The 21,913-nt window shown below is 43.0% G+C and overlaps 1 protein-coding gene and 1 pseudogene across 1 annotated transcript in view; one reads left to right on the forward strand and one right to left on the reverse strand.

The window, feature by feature from the left end:
- LOC147024625 (TFIIA-alpha and beta-like factor) overlaps positions 1–21,913 on the forward strand; it is a 94,955-nt gene extending 73,042 nt beyond the window's left edge. Inside the window, exons 12-14 of the mRNA XM_085884700.1 lie at positions 12,702–12,791; positions 20,734–20,837; positions 21,058–21,913. Coding sequence (XP_085740826.1) covers positions 12,702–12,791; positions 20,734–20,837; positions 21,058–21,172 — 309 coding nt within the window. The 3' untranslated portion in view covers positions 21,173–21,913. The remainder of the gene's footprint in view (positions 1–12,701; positions 12,792–20,733; positions 20,838–21,057) is intronic.
- On the reverse strand, positions 6,883–8,977 carry LOC147024626 (uncharacterized; annotated as a pseudogene).

Below are 21,913 nucleotides of genomic sequence, written 5' to 3' on the forward strand. Positions count from 1 at the left end.
TCGATATCATCGATATATATATATATATATATATATATATATATATACACTGACAGAATTAAAGCCCACCTTTGTATATGAGCTTCTACTAAGGTCAGTCCAGGGAATGTGAGACCAAGAATAGCTGTAAAGAGTTTATGGTCCGTCACAATGATAAACTTGTGACCATACAAGTGTTTGTGAAACTTCTTTACTCGGAATCGGGGACAATGACCCTCATTGAATCTGGGCATAATTTTATTCATTCTCAGTGCATGATGCGAATGCAATCGGTCTCCACTTTCAAATATCAAACACATTGGAAATCGCTGCTACTACGCCATATGCCGAAGAACATGCTAACTTGATCTCTGTTCACATTGTATATGTACGAGCATTGAACTTCCCAACAACAAGTCTTTTCACAGTTTGAATGCTTTCACAATTATCCAGCCATTTCCAAGGAACTTCTTTCCTCAAAAGCTCGTTCAGTGGATGTGGCATCGTGGCAACTTTGGAATGCATTGAGCATAGTAATTTAGGAGGCCCAAAAATGATCTCAGCTGTGATGTTCTTGGGACTGGGTGCATTCTGGATTGTTGACCTTTCCAGGATTTGGACCATCCTTGTCTACTTTATTCTAAAAACTCCACAAAGGTTTGGAACATTTCACATTTGTGTGGTTTCGCTCGTACTACTTGTTATTCCAAATGTTGGAGCACCACGTAATGGGTCTGTCTATTGGGCCGGGATGAGGATATAGGTGAGCTACCGGACTACCCGATCAATTCCTTGCAAAATTTTGCTCCATTACCCCTTGAAAAATTCCAGGAGCAGAAGACATTCCAAAAGGCAATCTATTAAAATGAAATAGATGTGTGTGTATTTGTTAGTTAGTTTCACAAGGTGGACACGATCGTCCATTCATCAATGTGTGTGTGCCACCCCTCAGATGGATGTTAAGCAGGTGTCCCATGTGCCTTAGTTGATGTACATTAAAGATCCCATGATGTCCTTCATGAAGCGTTGGTGAGGATTCACTGGCACCATGTCCAAAATTCCTAATTCCTGCCCCAAACTCCTGTCCTCCCTGTCCCAAGGGAAAAAAAAAACTGCAAAAGGGTCACCCCTCTTCAATCCCCCCACCCCCCACCCCAAACAGGGTTGATATGCCCCTGAGCTGGGAATGCAAGTCGGTAGTAGTCATGTACTTGCTGTCAAAAATGATCTTTATATTTGCTGTCCTCATCTAGCTCTAAATGCAGGTAAGCATTTGTCACACATAAGAGTTGTCCAACCTTCTTGGAGGTCTTGCATTCAACCTTAAAATAAGTGCAGGTGTGGGATTGATGCTGCCAGAGACAGCAATAACACACCTTGTTCAGACTACTTCCACTTGCTCCAAAGCATTCACTTGATCATTATAAAAATGGGACATGTTTCTCCTGAGCGTACAGCTTGTTCACATCACATGCAGTGACAGACGTCATCATCTGCCATCTCCATAGTGGCCACAGTCTGGCATGCCAGTTCAAATGTTAACCTTGAAGTGCTCAACAGTTTTCTTTGCATGCGCTCGTCTATCAGTCAGTCCAGATACAAGCCGATCACTCAAAGCTCTGCTCAAAAAAAAAATCGCCACAATGTACTCGCAGATTTCCTCTCCTGGCAATTGGTTCCTGATATCAAACCTGTAGCTTTCAGCAATCGCCAACAGTTCGCAACTATCATGCTTTTCGAAAACTGAGTGCGTCAATGGTCTGTCCTTCGGCTTGGCCGGGAGCAGCGAGTTTGTCCATCGTAATGACTTTAGGCCCAGCAGCAGTCAGCAATGTGGTGCATTTCCTTTCCAAAACCATACTTGTATTATGGCTTTCATCATCAGGGTTTTGAATAATGTTGTTGGCAGCAAAAAAACATTTTGTCTGAAATGTATGCACCGAAAACCTCGCTGGAACAGTTGAATGACCCCAGTCACCCAACAAATTCAACAGGCGCGTAAATTTTCTTTTTCCACCATCACACATGTTCAACTTCATCAAGAAGCTCTGGATTTTGAACTTCCATATAGACCGAATAACACAGCTTTATTTGTCAGCAGGAACACACAACCAATCGTCCAACAAAACAGCTCGAGTTCGGGAATCCTATCCCAACTTCATTGCCATTTTGTGGCATTTGTATGGCCACACACACCAGACAAGTCAGGTGCACTCTGCATCTTATAAGAAACTTCTGCTGATGCTCATTGTTTATACTCTATTGAAATTTAAGGCAGCCTTGGATGCCACAGGCAGAAAGCTTGGCAAGCTAGACTGGGTGCCAGAATGTCAAAAACGCTGTTCGTCTGAAGACAATTCTGACCATCTGTTTCTGATTCCAAGCTGGAGATGGTCGAGGGAGAACTTAGTCCTGGGGAGAATTTTGAGGTTGTGATTTGCTTTGGAGGCCATCTTCGTAAGTATGATCTACCAAGAAAGATTATAGTTGAGCACGAGGCCCAGGAGTTCCAGAAGCTGACCACAGAATATGAGATGCCTGTTTTTTTTTTCTTCTGCCTTTATGGAGGGACAAAATGAGAAAATCAGCCTTTCTTGCTCTAAAATATGATCTAGGTGGATGACCAGTTGTTTGTTCTCCAGATTGGCAGAGAGGAATGCTGATGGTGTGCTTGGTAGGGAAGTATGCAACTGCACTCTGCAGGATCGTTATCTGCAGAGTGATATTATGGGTTTCCATTGCTTAAGACGTGCCATTGATGTACTGGTGGTCAACAAATTACCATTCCAAATTCAAACCTTAATAATAATAATAATAACAATAATAACAATACCAATAAAAAGTAATTAAATGGGTACAACGATGCGGCTTGTTGCATAGGAAAACATTTTTTAGTTTTGACTTTTTATTTTCGTTTCCAGGCATCTCCTGTGATATGTGACGTCACATTTACTAGAAATGGTATCCCCACATGAAAATACACAGTGTTCGTTTGTCATATCATATCATCCCCAATCCAAAAGCATGATCTTTTCTACCCTTGTTAACCTGTCCCCACACCCAAATCCCCCTCCTTCGAAATTATAGACTTTATGCCCAACAGTTGTCTGCAATATGGTGCATTTCCTTTCTGAAACCACACTTATCTTCTGGCTTTCGTCAACAGGGTTTTCAATAATGTTGGCAGCAAAAAAAATTGTCATTCTGTGTGTGCGCACTGAAAGCCTCCCTGGAACGGTTGAATTCCCCCAGTCACCCAACAAGTTTGACGGTCACCTAAATGTACTTTTTCCATTACTCATGTGCAATTTGACCAAGAAGCTCTGGATTATAGAGACCGAATCGGCAACACAGGTTCAACGAAGCTTCAGAACTACCTATGGAAGAGAGCCACCATATTTAAATAAATAAATAACGATTTGTGAGTGGCACAAATTTTTTCATGGAGACTAGTCGCATCCCAAGGAGGAAAGGGGTGGAACAGCCATATAATTGATAATGTTGAACATGTTCATGAGTCTTTTGAGAACGGTCCCCATTCTGATTCCAATTATGATCATGACAAATTGGCAATAAAACAGAGAAATATTCTTTCACATGCAGGGAACAGCATCATTGTAGCTCACTTCATGTTTTTATTATTATAGTTTGGATTTGGGTTGGTAATTTGTAGACACCACGTCCACATTACCTTGAGGACATCTTGTATCGGACAGGATTGGTCCCAGAACATGACCTTGAGGACATCTTGGCCTGTATAGGGACAGCATGGAGTAGCTTTTCATCCAAAGAAAAAAACCCCACTGAATGCAAGCACACCAGACATCTGATAACCAGTCTCAGGGAATTGTGAAGCGGAAGGTCTGGTAACCAGGGTGGGATGTCAGATAGGATCAAATGCATTGGAGATGTCTGTCCAGTGAGGTAGCCCATACCTGTTCAGGTCAGGTATGGGAGCATGTGCCAGAACAGCACGTCGCTGTGTCCACTTTCCACCGGTACTCCAGGGGCCTCCATCTGGCCTTCCCCCAGGCAGATGCCAGGGTCATCCCCATCTCCTTGAGATGACAATCAACCTGCTGCAACCACAAGGCACGTGGTAGGCACGTGGTCGGCCCATTGGCCACTCCACTCTCGAGACTCCCTCGCTGAGAGAATCTGGTGAGCAGGATCAGCGTCAGGAAAATGAGCCACATGTCCATACAGCCGCAACTGACACTCATGGACCATACAGGTAACAAATCTCATCCGAGTCTCTCTCAGCAACCGCTCGTTGGACACAAAATCTGACCAGCGATAGCCAATGATTCTCCGAAGAGACCTGGTACCAAAGGAATTAAGTCTCCATCTCAGATCCTTGGTCAGAGTCCAAGTCTCGCATCCATAGAGCAAGACTGGAAGTACCAAGGACCTGAAGACTCAGACTTTCGTCCTCCCGCACAGGTACCGGCAGCGCCACACCCCATGATCCAGTGAATCCATGACTCCCCAGGCCCGACCCAGATGTATATTGACCTCTGACTCACAGCCAGCATAACTCACAGGTATGACTCACAGTCATACCTGTTGGTTGAGATTAAGGGTAATCATCCATTGCTGCCAGAAAACAGCATGTCAAAGGTGGAATCACTTGGGTGGAAGCCAAACTGGTGGTCAGTTTGAGAACTGACAAGTGTTGAGGTCTGCTCGAAGTAAAGTAAAGTACCGGGTACCCTTCCCCCTCCCCGCCCCCACCCCCTTTTCCATGGGTGATGTTGCTCCAAGCATGCGACATTCTCCCTTTATGCATCACTTTGTTTTGGGCAGTGACGAGGAAACCAGCCGCTGCCTTGATCACTCCAGAAAATAAAAACTAACCTGGCTTATGTACATGAAGCAAAAGACTTGCCGACTGTTTATGTAGATAATAATTGTAAAGTACATCGTGTTTGTATAGCTCAGATAATTCCAATTGCACTGAGCAATAGGCTGGAACCAGAGGAGGCTTTTGAAGCCTGAGGCCAAAACGTACCGTTGTCGTCACAAGGCCCATGACGTTTATCGGCTCCAACCTTTCGATATTTCATGATCCTTTTAAGTCGCTTCGGTTGTTTTCTACTGAACGGTAAACTTATAGGGAGAGCATTGCAATTGTGAATATGACTTATGAAGATGTCTTGATTACCATAGCACAGACATGGAGAACGTATGTATTTTCTTTTTTCCAGGTTTTTATTGTGGGTGGCATTCGGCTCGCTATCCAACTGAGTGCAGAGTAGTCATACAAACAGTTGCTCCATTTAAATATACATGTTTGTATTTTTCGGTATCGATGACCCATAAGGAGTGTGTGGGTGCAATAGCAGATTTGAAACATTGCCAGTCAACCTGTATAAATTCCCAGACTTCAGTGATTGAGTGTCTTTCTGCCTTCAAATAAGATTGCAACCTTAATGACGACATAATCAGAGGGACTGAAGAGTCATTACCAGGTCCAGAAGATAAGATAGCCATACGTGGAGATCAAAGTTGGATAATAAACCTAATGAATCGAGCCTGATGCATCACAGAAGGCTGTGGGTGCAGTTCAACAAAAATAAAAAATGACAGTTTTTTACAGCCATTTTTCCCTGCTGTGCAGGGATTTGGCTTTTTTCTTGAGGCAATGTTTTATGGCCGGATGCCCTTCCTGACGCCAACCCTGGTCGCCTCTTACGACACACAGGGATATGGTACACCTATTCTAACCGGGGGAATACACCGGGACCAGTACACGGGTACTCACTTCGCCGACCTCAGATGGATGACAGGCTGAGTCAACCCCCCTGGTGTTAATTCAGCAGCCAACGGGGCTTGAACTCAGGACCCTGGGATCCCAAGCCGCCACCCTAACCACTAAGCCAACACCAGGCTGGGTGCAGTTCAACGAGTTGAAATATTTCCGGTGCCCAGTCAGTTACCATGGTTGCAGTTTAAATTCACCGCATATAAAGAGTGGAGTTGGCTGGTAATTTCCAGGAAGATCCATTTTGGAAGAAAGAAAGTATGTATTTCACAGAGGAAAAGTAAGTGGGTTCCAGAGAGTTGAGGGGTTGTGGTGTCGTGAGTTGAATAGCCAGTGAAAATGCAATTTGAATGCAAGTATGTCTATAATGTAAGTGCAAGTGTGTGTTAAGAACATGAGTGCATCTATAAAGTATGTACTACATACATTAATGTATAAAATACATACAATTGGAAAGTGAATCTATCTTGTTTTAATGGCTGCTAACATATGGTTATGTATGGATGTATATTTGTGACCAAAACTTCGTCGTCTTAAAACTTTCTTTAAATTCGACCATGTTTTGTGTGTGTGTGTGTGTGTGTGTGTGTGTGTGTGTGTGTGTGTGTGTGTGTGTGTGTGTGTGTGTGTGTGTGTGTGTGTGTGTGTGTGTGTGTGTGTGTGTGTGTGTGTGTGTGCTGAAATGCAAAAGAAACTTACCACCTTTTAAACCTTCAAGTATCAACAATAACACTGCGTGTAGTAAATGTGTGAACTTATTTGTGGACAATAGTGTCCTCACCGTCAGACAAAATGGTCACTTGAACCTTCAATGGTCACTTCATAGCACAGCTGTTGAACAGCCGTTTTGACTGTCAGTGATTAGCCAAGGGGTACGGGATGATTTTAATGAGCTGCACGTGATGTCTTGATATTGGCTTTAAAAAGGCCAGTGCAACATGGGCATTTCAATCAACATGCCAGATTGTGAGGTGCCCGGCACTGCTAAATTATCTTTTTCATTTCAAGTTGATGCAAAAGTTTATTTTTTGGAACCAAATTGAAACTTGGGATCTGAATAACAATATTAGTCCGAGTGGACAACGATCAAACCACACTGGGGCACTTTGGGGGGGGCACTTGGGGCATAGAAGGGTGTATCAACCCATACAGTGTCAGAAGAATCTGAATTCTTGAAATTGCTATAACTTTCAAAATAATGGTCCTAGCTTAACACATTTGGTATTAAAAGATTCGTATTGAGGAGCAGCAACACCACGTGTAAGTATTTTGCTTCTTGTGTCCACCATGGTGATGGTATGTGCGTAAATCTATTGGTGAAGTTACCGGTAAGTACCAAAATAAATGTTAATTCCAAAGTGATTAGTAGATAGCCTATTAGGGTTATTTCCCAATACCCAACATTGCAAACTTAAAGCAATAAATGCAATATTAAGCAACATGTATCCCATTGTGCATAATGCAACCTTGAGAATGACCCTTCCTGAATTGCCAATACCCAGCAATGCAAACCGAATCCAAAAGAAATTCATGCAATATTAAGACGGATAATATAATTGACCATTCAAGGTCAATCTAAGTTTACCAATTCCGAAATTATGAATAGATAGACCATGCATGATCTCCATAAGATCTAATGTGATATTAAGCTAGATTAACACATTAAAGGACGACAGACAGTTGACAGATTACGGATGCCATGTGATGTCAATAGGTTATTGACCCTGACGGCCCGTAACCTAATAACATGAATTTTTTTTTCAATAAAACTGGTGTCGTATTCTTTTATTTATCAGAAAAAAAACAACTAACAAACGTATCTGCTGGCATGGGAATAAGTCTAACTCTGTTCTTTACCACATCTGCACTTGCACAAGAGTGTGCATTTCAAGTTGGCTTTCTTACACTTGCATGATGAACAGGTTTTAGTGAAAGTGCGTTTTACGTCGATGTCGAAGACATCCTTAGCAAGGGGTAGAGTCGTCCAAATGAGAACTCATGGAGAAGTTCCACCAGCTTCTTGCTCCTGGTTTGGGAATGTGCTTTGAGGTCTAAAAACACTGCAAGGGGAGGCTCACACTTCAGGTTTGTGGAAAGAGAAGTCATACTCATCATGGCTAGCTGGCTCACAGAGAGAGAACCATCCTGGAATTGTCTTTTGCAGGTGATGATTTTGGCCCAGCAAGGAGTTGACGGAAGAAGTACTTCAGCCGTGGTGGAACAGCTGATTCTTCACAACCAGATGGAAATGAACCTTTGAATTTGAAAGTAGTTTCATGATCAAAAACTGCTTTACGTAGAATTGATGCTGCCAAGAGTAATGTGCGCGATTCTTCCTCTGGTGTTTGACAGGCATCTGACATTATTTTTCTGGCCGTCTCAGAGCAAACGAGGAATACTCCATCTCTTATCCCTTTCTCTTCAGTCAAATCAGGGAAATGTTCAAGTACTCTTTCTTTCAAACGAGTGTGATTCACCATCTTATTGATTCCATGTTGTTCCAACCTTTCTGTCATAATATCGGTCAAATCGTGCAATGCAAAAATCCTGCACCCGCCAGCAATTTCTTCATTGATAAATTGGAGCAGCTCATTTTCTATTGTAACCTCCATGTTCTCGTTGGGATTTTTGGCTTGTTCCTCCTTTCTGACCATCTCATGATGCTGTCGGTTGAATCCAGTATAGCAGTTTCGATGATACTTGGCTTCGATGGCCACCGAATCTCCTTCTGCAAGGTTTGTCACGACACGATCCATTCCTAGTGCAACTGCTTTGTCATGTATATCTTTGGTGAGACTAAGCTTCTGGAAAGAATTATCTTTTGCACTTGTCTCATCACCACAGAAGAGACAAACATTTCGATTAATGTCTGCACTGGTCCTTCTTGGTTTTTTACTTCGAGGAGGTAACCCCTGAGTATGGCGCGCTTTTGCCCGATCGAGTGCCGACATCTTATACAGCTGCCGACATGTTTTGTGCCAGGATGCACGATTCCTCCACATGGACTCTTCATCAGGAAGTTCCAAGTTTGGGTGGGGTTCAGCATCAACTTCTTTAAATTGTTTTGCAAGACTTATGATCTCTGTGTATGCCTCCTCTCTACGCGAAGCAACTGGGTTGGCAAGAGGACATACAAGTTCTTCAGGAGTTTCTGTTTCGCACAGCACACACAGCTTCCAGTTGGTTTTCTCAGCCATCATAGTAACCTGGAAAGATATCAATAAAGCAACATGCAATCATGGTTATTTTTATGGATATAACTTTAACAATAAAGGAACTAAAGACTCATTTCGAGACAAATAATGAAATGTGAAATATGTAACAGTGTATCTGTGACAAAGATTAGGTGGGAGAGCATTGGATTTCAGACGAGCGAATTTACCCCATATATATGCGTCCAAGATATGCTCTACACGTATTTGAACACAGGTAAGTGTGGAGTATTAGATGTACAAGCAATAATATGTATGAATGGAAAAACAATGATTTGGAGCCATCAATGTAAAAAAATGGAGATGACAGACAAAATGGCGTTAACATCATCAATAATTGCAATAACTGGGAAATCAAAATAATTCAAAGCCCAGCAATGGAATAAATGATGAACACAAACGTTGTGTATATGCTTTGAGCATTAAATTATATAGATTATAACATGTCATAGAACTGTGACCCAAATACATGTCTTGAAATAAATGTAAAGATAAAGCATTGCTGATTTCTGAAAAATTGCGTAAAAGTTATGATTTGGTGGGGAATTCAACATACCGTCAACATGGTGACATATACAAGTAAAATATATACATGTGATCTTGCTGTTCATCATTCCGAATCTTTTGATATCAAATTTATTAAGCTTGGACCATTATTTCAAAAGTTTTATAACAATTAGAATAATTCAGATTCTTCTGATGCTGGGCTCATACACCCCTCTATGCCCCAAGTGCCCCCAAAGTGCCCCAGTGTGGTTTGATCATTGTCCACTCGGACTAAAATTGTTATTCAGATCCCAAGCTTCAATTTGGTACCAAAAAATAAACTTTTGCATCAATTTGAAATGACCAGTGGTCCACACACCCCACTACGATTGTCAAGGGATCAACCGCAGTGTGCCTTGGGCATACTGCAAGGCGGATTGAGCTACCGTGAGGTGGCACGTCGCCTTGGCTGTTCACACATGACGATATCGGCCCTGGTGGACAGACACCCTCCACAACTCTGCAGATGACAGATCTCGTTCAGGGAGGCCAAGAGTCACCACTGCAAGGCAGGACAGGCAGATGGTCCTAAGTCAGATGGTTTCAGACATTGAGGACTGAGTGGGACAGAATCCAGCAGCAATCCATCCAAAGACTGGTAGGCAGTATGCGCCGACTATGCACTGCCTGTATCCAAAACAATGGTGGCCACACGCGCTATTGAAAGGGGACTGACATTGCACCCTGTGCTGTTCTATACTGTAGAACAAACTTATGAGATGGTGTATCTTGGTCAAAAACTTGATATGTCATCAATAAGATGCCAATGTTTCAATTAGCAATTGTTGCTTTGTTTTATTTTGAACTGTTACAATTTTATGACATTTCAAACAAGTGGTAAGTTTCTTTTGCGTTTCAGTGTATATTGGTTCACGAGCCAGTAAGGCCTAAGTCACATTTGCTCTACGGCGAGGATACGGCAGCCATATGCCCTCTGAATTGACAGAAACGTGCGGCGGCCGCAGAGTTTCTGAGGTGGCCTCAGGGTGGCCCTACGCCATATGGCTATATTTTACAGGCCGTAAGGTCGCCGCGGAATTATAACGCGGAGTTATAACCTTTTTCACTTCTACATTCGCCATAGCAATTCGACAAGCCGAAAAAAAAAAATAATAATAATAATTAACCCATTCGTTACCGTCCGTCTGGACGCACGTTCGCCTTCGGGCCCCCCTGCGGTCACATTGCGGGCACCTTGCGTCTGCCTTGAAAATTCTATGACCGCCGCAGGAACGCCCTAAGGTCACCGTGCAACATCAAATCAAAGACCGTACGGCACCCCCACGTTTTCGGTCTCCACAATTTATAAATACGCCATGCAGCTCCCCCAAAAATAAAAACATATGTGACTGGTACATTGTGTGACCGTGGAAATACTGCGGCCGCCATAGAATTGCTCGTGGCCGTAGATTTTGGAGACCCCATGGCCGCCGTGGCAAATGTGACCTTGGCCTAAGTGACCACTATATTCGTTATGGGTGTGTGTCTGTCTGTCTCGAGCATAGCTTAGTGGGTTTCGATCCGATCTTGATAAAAATTAGGGTGCGAGGTTTGTATCATGATCTAGTTGTGTTTTCCGGAGAATGGGCATGGTGCGCCCATTATGGGCAGAGCCACGCCCAAAAAAACGTGTTTTTAGGGGGTAGCCAGTTTCAAGTTACATCTTCTCCGAGGGGTTTGTCGGATCTGGCAGAGGTTTCGGTATTTGGTTAGCACAATGGCACCTGCATAGCCCCATGGAGCTCGATTTTTCATTTTCGTGCCAAGGTCAAGGTCAGAAGGTCACGAACTTAGAAAATTTCGAATTTTGACATAAAAATCATACGACCGCCCAAACTTTGAGAGCTAGGATAACAATATTTTTATGCATTATCTTGAGATCATTCCCCACCTAAAGTCTTGAAACCATTTTGCTCTATCTCGAACACCTTGCCCGTGGCACCCCCTTCAAGTTTGTTTTTACACTGATTTCATCAAAGTATGGATAATCCGAAGAGTGCGAAATGCCATATAGCCTATATGACGTTATATTCTTCCTGGAATGTTCCAGAAGAAGTTTTGCACCAAAGGTCATAATCCTTGACCTTTGACCTTTGCAGTTCACAAAGGTCAAATTTTCAAAGTTGTGGGAATCGAACCGGGTTTTCGACCTTCTTCGCCGAACTAACTCCAATAAGCTGTAGCACGTATCCTGTTTCCTTATTTTAATGTCCACAACATTGTTCTGTGACCTTTAAAAGTTATGCAAAGGTCAAATTTTTTTTAAGTTGTTGAACGAAACCGGGTTTTCGACATTTTGCAGCTAATAACCCGTCACTCGTACCACATCATGTTGATCATATTTATAACTTGGTCAAACATTATCACATTGTCTTGACTTCTGAAACAATCTACATCGTCTTCAGACTTGTACACATCTGCACTTACTAGCGGGGTATGTTTACACATTGTGTAAGCATATAAACTGTGCTTCCCCATTCTCGGGTCACTCACCTGCATTTCATTTTTCATTTCTTTATTTTTATTTTTTTCATTAACGGATGCTTTCCAAGGGTTCTGTGATTTTTCTTGGTGTATCGGTTTCGATGTCCTTTGGCGCGCAACATTACCATGCTTCCCCATTGTCTTGGGTCACTTACATGCTTTTATTATTTTCATTTCTATTTATATTTTCATTTACAGATGTTCTCCGACAGTTGTGATGTATTTTATTTATCTATTTAGTTGGTTAACTGGTGTATCGGCTTTGGTGTCCATAGGCACGCAAAATTTCAGCTTTCTCGGTCACCCGGTAGGTACTGATGTTTAATGTCGTTCAGTCAGTGGTTAGAATGAGTTTATGTATTCGACAAGAATGTAAAGGTAAAACATTTTTAATTGTAAGATATAATGACTCAATTTTTAGAAACATCAGTTTTGTTTTCCTCCAAAGTTGAGATGGTAACTAATTGTGTGGGGAGAAGTTGTGGTGGTGGAGGGGGAGGAGGGCGGGTGGGTGATGGAGGTGTTCATTTTAGACTTGATGAATATTGTTGTTTGCTGCTGTTTTGTCATGTGAAGGTAACCTGCTCATCTCGTGGGATGTATAGCTAATTCTTTTTTTTATTAATATGCAGCTTGAGCCTCCTTGTACTCTTAGATTGTGACGCAAAATATTGTTAAATGACAATTATTCTTCTGAGACTTCCTCACTTTTGCAGGATCCCCTCAACTCTGGTGATGATGGCAGTGAACATGACATGTCTGAACTTTTTGATGTTGACAACGTGATTGTGTGCCAGTTTGATAAGGTGGGACATTGTAATGGTGATTATTGTAATGCCCTGGTGATTGTGGGAGTGAATGAATACCTGTTATGGCCAAAGACCCAGCTGTCGATGAAGAACTAGTTTGCATTTTAAAAAGGACAAACTCAAAACTCTCTGGTACCCTAGCTTTTGGTATGGAGGAATTGGTTCCAGAAGAATTGTCCAACCTATATAATCAATTTAAAACCAGCCAGCCAGCTATTTTGATTGAACGATTCGATTTTGTTTCCATCCTATCTTGTGTAATTTTGAGTCTTGTGGTTTAGTCACAAAACAACACTTTGCAGGCATGGTGAGTATGCTCCGTACTCCTCAACATGATGCAATGGAACATGAGTCGACGTGAATGCTCATGTTGGTGGACAAGTTAAACAATATCATGTTGTTGTTTTTTGTTTGTTTGTTTTTTCTTCATCCTCGTCTTAACCCTCTTCTTCCCCTTAATCTTTTTTTTTTTTTGAAGAAGATGGTCTATAAATTGACTCATGACAAGGATGAGGATAGTTGGACATAAAAAGGAGGTCGGAGAGTGGTGATCAAGTAAGTTGGAGGGAGACGAGGAACAGAGAGGGGTGACAGTATTGAAGTTCTGGGAAGGATATTTCAAGGAGTTGTTGAACCGGGGAGAAAGCAACGATGAGCTGAAGCATCCATGTTATGTGGAGAGGAGAATGGAATTTGTGGAGATCATTGAGGAAGAGGTGTGGTGGATATCGGAGGATGAAGAAGTGATGAGCGCCTGCCTTTTGGGGGTGTTTCCAGAATTGCTAATCGCAGCAGAAGTCGGTGTCAGTTGGACGAAGTGGCTGTTTAGTTTATGTACGAGAAAAGGTTTGATTCCGGAACATTGGACGACCGGGCTAATTATGCCGTTACGGAAGAGGAAAGGCAATGTAAAAGATCTGCAGAAGGAGAGGCATTCCTGATTATGCTCAAGTCCTGTCATGAACGTATGGGAGAGGATTTTGGATGGGAGGATAAGGAAGTGTGTAGAGATTGAGATCGGCGAAGAGGAACGGGTTGAGAAAGGATGGGGGATGATGGCTGGCATGCTTATGCTGAGAAAGCTGGTGGAGAAGAGTTTGGAGGTGTAAGGTGAAATGGCATTGGGTTTGTGGACCTGGAGAAGGCTTATTGCACTGTCCTCGGAGAGTTGGTGATTGCAATGCTGATACGGATGTGAGCGCTGGAAGCAGAAGTTCGGTTGGTGGAAGGGAATGAAGGGAAGAGTTTTGTGTGGTCCAAAGATGTTGGATGAGTTCAGTGTGAACATGAGTTTGAGGCAGGGAAGTGCTGTCAGCCAACTTGTGTTGGTTTTTTTTTTGTTTGTATGTTTGTTTTGTATGCACAGTTGAAGCTCATGGAAGAACTAGTACACCTCATGGATCGGGACATAACAGGACGCAAAAGGAACTGTAGATAGGGGGAAACACCAACAGAAGAGTAGAAGGCCAGGGTAGAGGGAGACTTGGACAAGTAAAGGATGTGGGAAGGAATAAGGGCAGGAGATGAAGCATGGGGTAGACAAGATGATGCATGGGGTGGACAAGATGGATACAGAAGGAAACTCCAAGGAGGGAAAATGAGACATTTGGAAAGGAGGGATTGGGATGAAGGGTAACGAGAGTAGAAAAGATCATGGTTTTGGATTGGGGATGATCTCAGATGGTGGTTAATGGTGGTCTTGAAGACCTGGAGGAAAGAATGAGATTGAAGAGAATGTGGAAGTTGGTTCCACAAGCAGGGAAAAATAAGAGGAACGAATGATTGGAGGTGAACAGTGATTCTGGATTTAGGACTTTACGTTAGTTTCACCAGAAGGGGGTTGATGGTGTACTGTATTCCCTGTAAAAAAAAATAATAATAATAAACCTGAGGGGAGGGGAAAAAGCAGACAGTGGGAGAAAGACCACTGACCTGTCTGCGATGGTGAACTGATAGGCCCATAGAATCAGCTTTGTTGTGGGAGATTCCAATAATCTTGCAGGCCTTGGTTTCCATGGCATTAAGCTGAGTAAGGTGAGGCAGGGAGGCCATCTCAAAGAGGAGAGCAGGACTCCATCAAGGAGCAGGTGAAGGCCTTGTAGGTGGATAGAAGTTCAGTTGTGCCAAGGAAGGACTCTGTATCACGGAGGATGCCCAATCGGTGGCCATCTTTGAAATGTCGTTTGCCCAAGAAAGTTCATGGCTGATAGTGAGACCCTGGAGTTTGAATGACTTGCCTTCCTCAAGAGGATTGTTAAGAAAGAAGGGTTTGCCAGGTGGTTCTTTTGGTGAGAGAGTGAGTGATTTAGAGTGAGAGAGTAATTGATTGATTGATTGATTGAGAGAGTGATTGATTGAGAGAGTGATTGATTGAGAGAGTGAGAGTGATTGATTGAGAGAGTGAGAGTGAGTGATTGATTGAGAGAGTGAGAGTGAGTGATTGATTGAGAGAGTGAGAGTGAGTGATTGATTGAGAGAGTGAGAGTGAGTGATTGATTGAGAGAGTGAGAGTGAGTGATTGATTGAGAGAGTGAGAGTGAGTGATTGATTGAGAGAGTGAGAGAGTGATTGATTGAGAGAGTGAGAGAGTGATTGATTGAGAGAGTGAGAGAGTGATTGATTGAGAGAGTGAGAGAGTGATTGATTGAGAGAGTGAGAGAGTGATTGATTGAGAGAGTGAGAGAGTGATTGATTGAGAGAGTGAGAGAGTGATTGATTGAGAGAGTGAGAGAGTGATTGATTGAGAGAGTGAGAGAGTGATTGATTGAGAGAGTGTGATTGAGAGAGTGTGATTGAGAGAGTGTGATTGAGAGAGTGTGAGAGAGTGATTCAGTGAGAGTGATTCAGAGAGAGTGATTCAGAGAGAGTGATTCAGAGAGAGTGATTCAGAGAGAGTGATTCAGAGAGAGTGATTCAGAGAGAGTGATTCAGAGAGAGTGATTCAGAGAGAGTGATTCAGAGAGAGTGATTCAGAGAGAGTGAGTGATTCAGAGAGAGAGAGTGATTCAGAGAGAGAGAGTGATTGAGAGAGTGATTCAGAGAGAGTGATTCAGAGAGAGTGATTCAGAGAGAGTGATTCAGAGAGAGTGATTCAGAGAGAGTGAGTGATTCAGAGAGAGAGAGTGATTCAGAGAGAGAGAGTGATTCAGAGAGAGAGTGATTCAGAGAGAGAGTGATTCAGAGAGAGAGTGATTCAGAGAGAGAGTGATTCAGAGAGAGAGTGATTCAGAGAGAGAGTGATTCAGAGAGAGAGTGATTCAGAGAGAGAGTGATTCAGAGAGAGAGTGATTCAGAGAGAGAGTGATTCAGAGAGAGAGAGTGATTCAGAGAGAGAGTGAGAGAGAGAGAGTGATTGAGAGAGAGAGTGATTGAGAGAGAGAGTGATTCAGAGAGAGAGTGTGATTGAGAGAGTGAGAGAGTGATTGAGAGAGTGATTGAGAGAGTGAGAGAGTGATTGAGAGAGTGAGAGAGTGAGAGAGTGATTGAGAGAGTGAGAGAGTGATTGAGAGAGTGAGAGAGTGATTGAGAGAGTGAGAGAGTGATTGAGAGAGTGAGAGAGTGATTGAGAGAGTGAGAGAGTGATTGAGAGAGTGAGAGAGTGATTGAGAGAGTGAGAGTGTGATTGAGAGAGTGAGAGTGTGATTGAGAGAGTGAGAGTGTGATTGAGAGAGTGAGAGTGTGATTGAGAGAGTGAGAGTGTGATTGAGAGAGTGAGTGTGATTGAGAGAGTGAGAGTGTGATTGAGAGAGTGAGAGTGTGATTGAGAGAGTGAGAGTGTGATTGAGAGAGTGAGAGTGTGATTGAGAGAGTGAGTGTGATTGAGAGAGTGAGAGTGTGATTGAGAGAGTGAGAGTGTGATTGAGAGAGTGAGTGTGATTGAGAGAGTGAGAGTGTGATTGAGAGAGTGAGAGTGTGATTGAGAGAGTGAGAGTGTGATTGAGAGAGTGAGAGAGTGATTGAGAGAGTGAGAGTGTGATTGAGAGAGTGAGAGTGTGATTGAGAGAGTGAGAGAGTGTGATTGAGAGTGTGATTGAGAGAGTGAGAGTGTGATTGAGAGAGTGAGAGTGTGATTGAGAGAGTGAGAGTGTGATTGAGAGAGTGAGAGTGTGATTGAGAGAGTGAGAGTGTGATTGAGAGAGTGAGAGTGTGATTGAGAGAGTGAGAGTGTGATTGAGAGAGTGAGAGTGTGATTGAGAGAGTGAGAGTGTGATTGAGAGAGTGAGAGTGTGATTGAGAGAGTGAGAGTGTGATTGTGATTGAGAGTGTGATTGTGATTGAGAGTGAGAGTGTGATTGTGATTGAGAGTGAGAGTGTGATTGTGATTGAGAGTGAGAGTGTGATTGTGATTGAGAGTGAGAGTGTGATTGAGAGTGAGAGTGTGATTGAGAGAGTGAGAGTGTGATTGAGAGAGTGAGAGTGTGATTGAGAGAGTGAGAGTGTGATTGAGAGAGTGAGAGTGTGATTGAGAGAGTGAGAGTGTGATTGAGAGAGTGAGAGTGTGATTGAGAGAGTGAGAGTGTGATTGAGAGAGTGAGAGTGTGATTGAGAGAGTGAGAGTGTGATTGAGAGAGTGAGAGTGTGATTGAGAGAGTGAGAGTGTGATTGAGAGAGTGAGAGTGTGATTGAGAGAGTGAGAGTGTGATTGAGAGAGTGAGAGTGTGATTGAGAGAGTGAGAGTGTGATTGAGAGAGTGAGAGTGTGATTGAGAGAGTGAGAGTGTGATTGAGAGAGTGAGAGTGTGATTGAGAGAGTGAGAGTGTGATTGAGAGTGAGAGTGTGATTGAGAGTGAGAGTGTGATTGATTGAGAGTGAGAGTGTGATTGAGAGTGAGAGTGTGATTGAGAGTGAGAGTGTGATTGAGAGAGTGAGAGAGTGAGAATGTGATTGAGAGAGTGAGAGAGTGAGAGTGTGATTGAGAGAGTGAGAGAGTGAGAGAGTGAGAGTGTGATTGAGAGAGTGAGAGAGTGAGAGTGAGATGTGATTGAGAGAGTGAGAGTGAGAGTGAGATGTGATTGAGAGAGTGAGAGTGAGAGTGAGATGTGATTGAGAGAGTGAGATGTGATTGAGAGAGTGAGAGTGAGAGTGAGATGTGATTGAGAGAGTGAGAGTGAGAGTGAGATGTGATTGAGAGAGTGAGAGTGAGAGTGAGATGTGATTGAGAGAGTGAGAGTGAGATGTGATTGAGAGAGTGTGATTGAGAGAGTGTGATTGAGAGAGTGTGATTGAGAGAGTGTGATTGAGAGAGTGTGATTGAGAGAGTGTGATTGAGAGAGTGTGATTGAGAGAGTGTGATTGAGAGAGTGTGATTGAGAGAGTGTGATTGAGAGAGTGTGATTGAGAGAGTGTGATTGAGAGAGTGTGATTGAGAGAGTGTGATTGAGAGAGTGAGAATGTGATTGAGAGAGTGAGAGAGTGAGAGTGTGATTGAGAGAGTGAGAGAGTGAGAGTGTGATTGAGAGAGTGAGAGTGTGAGAGTGTGATTGAGAGAGTGAGAGTGTGATTAAGAGAGTGAGAGTGTGAGAGTGTGAGAGTGTGATTCAGAGAGTGAGAGAGTGAGAGTGTGATTCAGAGAGTGAGAGAGTGAGAGTGTGAGAGTGTGATTGAGAGAGTGAGAGTGTGATTCAGAGAGTGAGAGAGTGAGTGTGAATGAGAGAGTGAGAGAGTGAGTGTGAATGAGAGAGTGAGAGAGTGAGTGTGATTGAGAGAGTGAGAGAGTGAGTGTGATTGAGAGAGTGAGAGAGTGAGTGTGATTGAGAGAGTGAGAGAGTGAGTGTGATTGAGAGTTTGAGAGAGTGAGTGTGATTGAGAGTTTGAGAGAGTGAGTGTGATTGAGAGTTTGAGAGAGTGAGTGTGATTGAGAGTTTGAGAGTTTGAGAGATTTGTCAGGTTTGAAATACATATTCCAAGTTTTTGACCAGCTTGTGATTTTCTCAGGGCCTGAAGAGAGAGAATACTGAAGAGGCTGCAGACTTCCTGTCTGAGGATGATAGATGTCAGAGCAAAGGGTTGAGTCATCAGCAAATATATAAAGAGGATTTTCCAGAGACTCGGAGAGATCATTTATGAAGATTAGGAATAGGACTGGGCTCGGAACACTGCTTTGGGGCACTCCAGGCTGGACAGGGAGAGGAGATGAGACCCTCCTGCTTGCTTGTGCCATCACCATTTTGTTATAATGGTGATTGAGCTGGCAAGTATCAAAATGAAAGGTATTCTGGGGACGATGTTGTATGCAGATGATCTGGCTGTTGTGGCAGAGTGTAAGCAGATGTAGGAGGGAATGGGGAGTGGAATGAGGAATTTGGGAAACCGGCTGAAGATGAGTATGGAGAAGACCGAGGTGATTGTTGGTCGGGCAGCTGAGAAAAGGAATCAGGTTAGAGGGGGGAGGTGATCGAATAGTGAAATCGTTTTGAGTAATTCTGGCCTGATGAGGGTAAATAAACTCAAGATCTGGATGGGTGGCTCTATTTAATGTTTAACCAATGTTATCCATAAAATCTCTGTCTGTCTGACATGAGTCGCCGGGCTGAAGCCTCCGGGTCAGAGTTATTGCTTTGGTGTGCACTTGCACAGGACTTTATGTCCATTTTGGGGGAGTGCTCATCATACTCCACAAATTTATATATGTTGTTGTTGTTCGTCTTTCGGCTGCTCCCGTTCGGGGTCGCCACAGCCGATCATCCGTTATGATCCGCATACTGATTTGGCACAGGTTTTACGCCGGATGCCCTTCCTGACGCAACCCTGGTCGCCTCTAACGACACAGGGATAAGGATTGGGTTTCGCCATGATTCCGGGCTGCCCTACACCCTCTCATAGCGCGGCCCAGCGCAGAGCACCCGTCCTCAAGCGATCCTCTAACCCAAGCCTCCGAGTAGCCGGATTACAGGCGCACGCCACTACGCCCGGTTCCACAAATTTCTATATATATATATATATATATATTTATTGTTTCAAAAGTGACCAATCACCTTTGAACACATCTTGGGGGAATGGTAGGTTGGAGATAGAGGTGTGGAGGATGATTCAGGTGGTGTAAATGTATGGAAGAGTGTGGGGATTGATAGCAGAGAGATAAAAATATGAAGGAAATTGAAAGGGTAAGTTCTGTTTTGTATAATTCTGGCTTACCTTTCCAGTCAGGAGATGGTAACACTGACAGACAACAACAGAGGTTGCAGGTCTGAGAGAACTGAGTCAGGAGAATTGTGGGAGTGAAGAGGGTGGATGGAAGGAGGATTATGCACTGAGGGAAGAGATCTGGGTGCAAATCAACTTGACTTGGAGATTGGTAAGAAGCTGGCTGAAGTGAACTGGTCATGTGATTCGGATGGGGGAAGGGAGAATGGCAGAGAGAGTGGATAGGTTTAGGGAGGAAGATGTAGACCATGGTTGAGATGGGATGATTGTGCGAGGAGGGACATCAATAAGTAAGCCTGGTGTTTGCTTAACGGTTCAGGTGGCTGGCTTAAGATCTTTGGGTCTTGAGTTTGAGCTCGTCATGATGTTGAAACAACACCAGGTGGGTTGACTCAGCCTGTCATCCTTCCGAGGTCAGCAAAAAAAAAATTAAGTACCATGTTCATGGTAACAGGGGCACTCCATCAGCAGCACAGCTTCACTTCCAGAAATGATGAAATGATAGCAGCCTCAACAGAACATCTTTTTTATTTTTTTTATTTTTTTAACTGTGACCATGAGCAATCAGGTGGTAAAACTTGTTTTCACTGGTTTCCTTTTGGCTCCTTGTTTCACTCTCGTGCGAGTAATAAAATCCTTGCAATGTGTGAGAGGTTTGAAACGCAACACCATGGTATAACAAAGTGCACTCTTTTGTGACGTCGGCTCTGGTCTCCACCAACATGATGATAATTATATTTGGCATAATCCTGGCACAATTATGCACACAATGGCTGATTGGCTGTTCTGTCTGCAGATTCACCGAAGCAAGAACAGGTGGAAATTTCACTTCAAAGATGGAATAATGAACCTGAATGGCCGGGATTATGTTTTCTCCAAGCTGTTTGGGGAAGCTGAGTGGTAGGGTATACACCCGAGTTGATCATAACAGCACCTGAAAAATGAAATTTCACTAAAATCGTGATTTAAAAAATAAAAAAAAGATACTGTTCATTGAATGCTCTTGGTTGGGTGAAATGTATTTATTTATTTATTTTTGTTTTCTTTATTAAAAGAAAAATAATTGTTCCTGTTCAGCCCAATCTTTTGTCACTTGCATAAATTTCATTTTTCTCGACAGGGACGAAAACGTAAACGTTGGCACCGTTAGTTCCAGAGCCTCCGGCTCACCCAGAGTTCAGAGTGTAATGTCTCCAAGTGGACATTTTGCCACCATCCACCATCCAGTTCCATGACAATGTGCATAGGTTAATAGTGTTCTTTTACAACCCAAAGTTTCTAAGACTTTTATTTTTTTTTTTAAACACTTGTGTTCTCAGAAGGTGATAACAGGAACAGCAAGATTGCCATTGAGCTGTCTGGATTCTATTCCTGGCTGATTATAAATTGCCATCTTTGTGTTTTGCAAGCATTGCATTGCCATAATGACTGCATCGTCCCTCAGAGCGACGTCAAGCCGTGTGCCATCTGATAGCATTTATTAGTAGATGTTGCATCTATACCATCGTGTATTTTGAAAAATTAGGCTGTTGCGTGCCGCTACCCTGCCAAAATTCCAAATTGTTGGCCAAATCTATTGAGGCTATTTTATCACTGGTATAGCTGTGCCCATGGAAATGGTGAACCAGCAGCAAGGTGCTTCGTATACAATTCTCATTTCCTTAACTGTACGAATGAAGAAGGGGTGGCAGCATGGAAGATGCATGTTTGGAGCTATTGCTTTCCACATTTCATTTTTAATGTTAACCCAAATTGCACATCCAATGTGCTTTACAGTGTTCTTAAAACTCGAGCTCATGCGGTATACCACGGATAAAATCTTCACACATATTAAGAAGAATTTAAATGAAATGCAGAAAAAAACCAAACTTAATTTTGCAGTTGTGCAGCTATTTTCCTTTTCCCTGTACTTGGGGCAGCCGTTTAAATTTGTTTTTTTTAGAATTGTGATCCAGTTATTAAACCTTTCCAACATG

Source organism: Eptatretus burgeri, chromosome 6 (assembly GCF_056783735.1).
Source record: "Eptatretus burgeri isolate ZD-2024b chromosome 6, Ebu_testis_v1, whole genome shotgun sequence".
In the NCBI taxonomy this organism is placed as follows: Eukaryota; Metazoa; Chordata; class Myxini; order Myxiniformes; family Myxinidae; genus Eptatretus; species Eptatretus burgeri.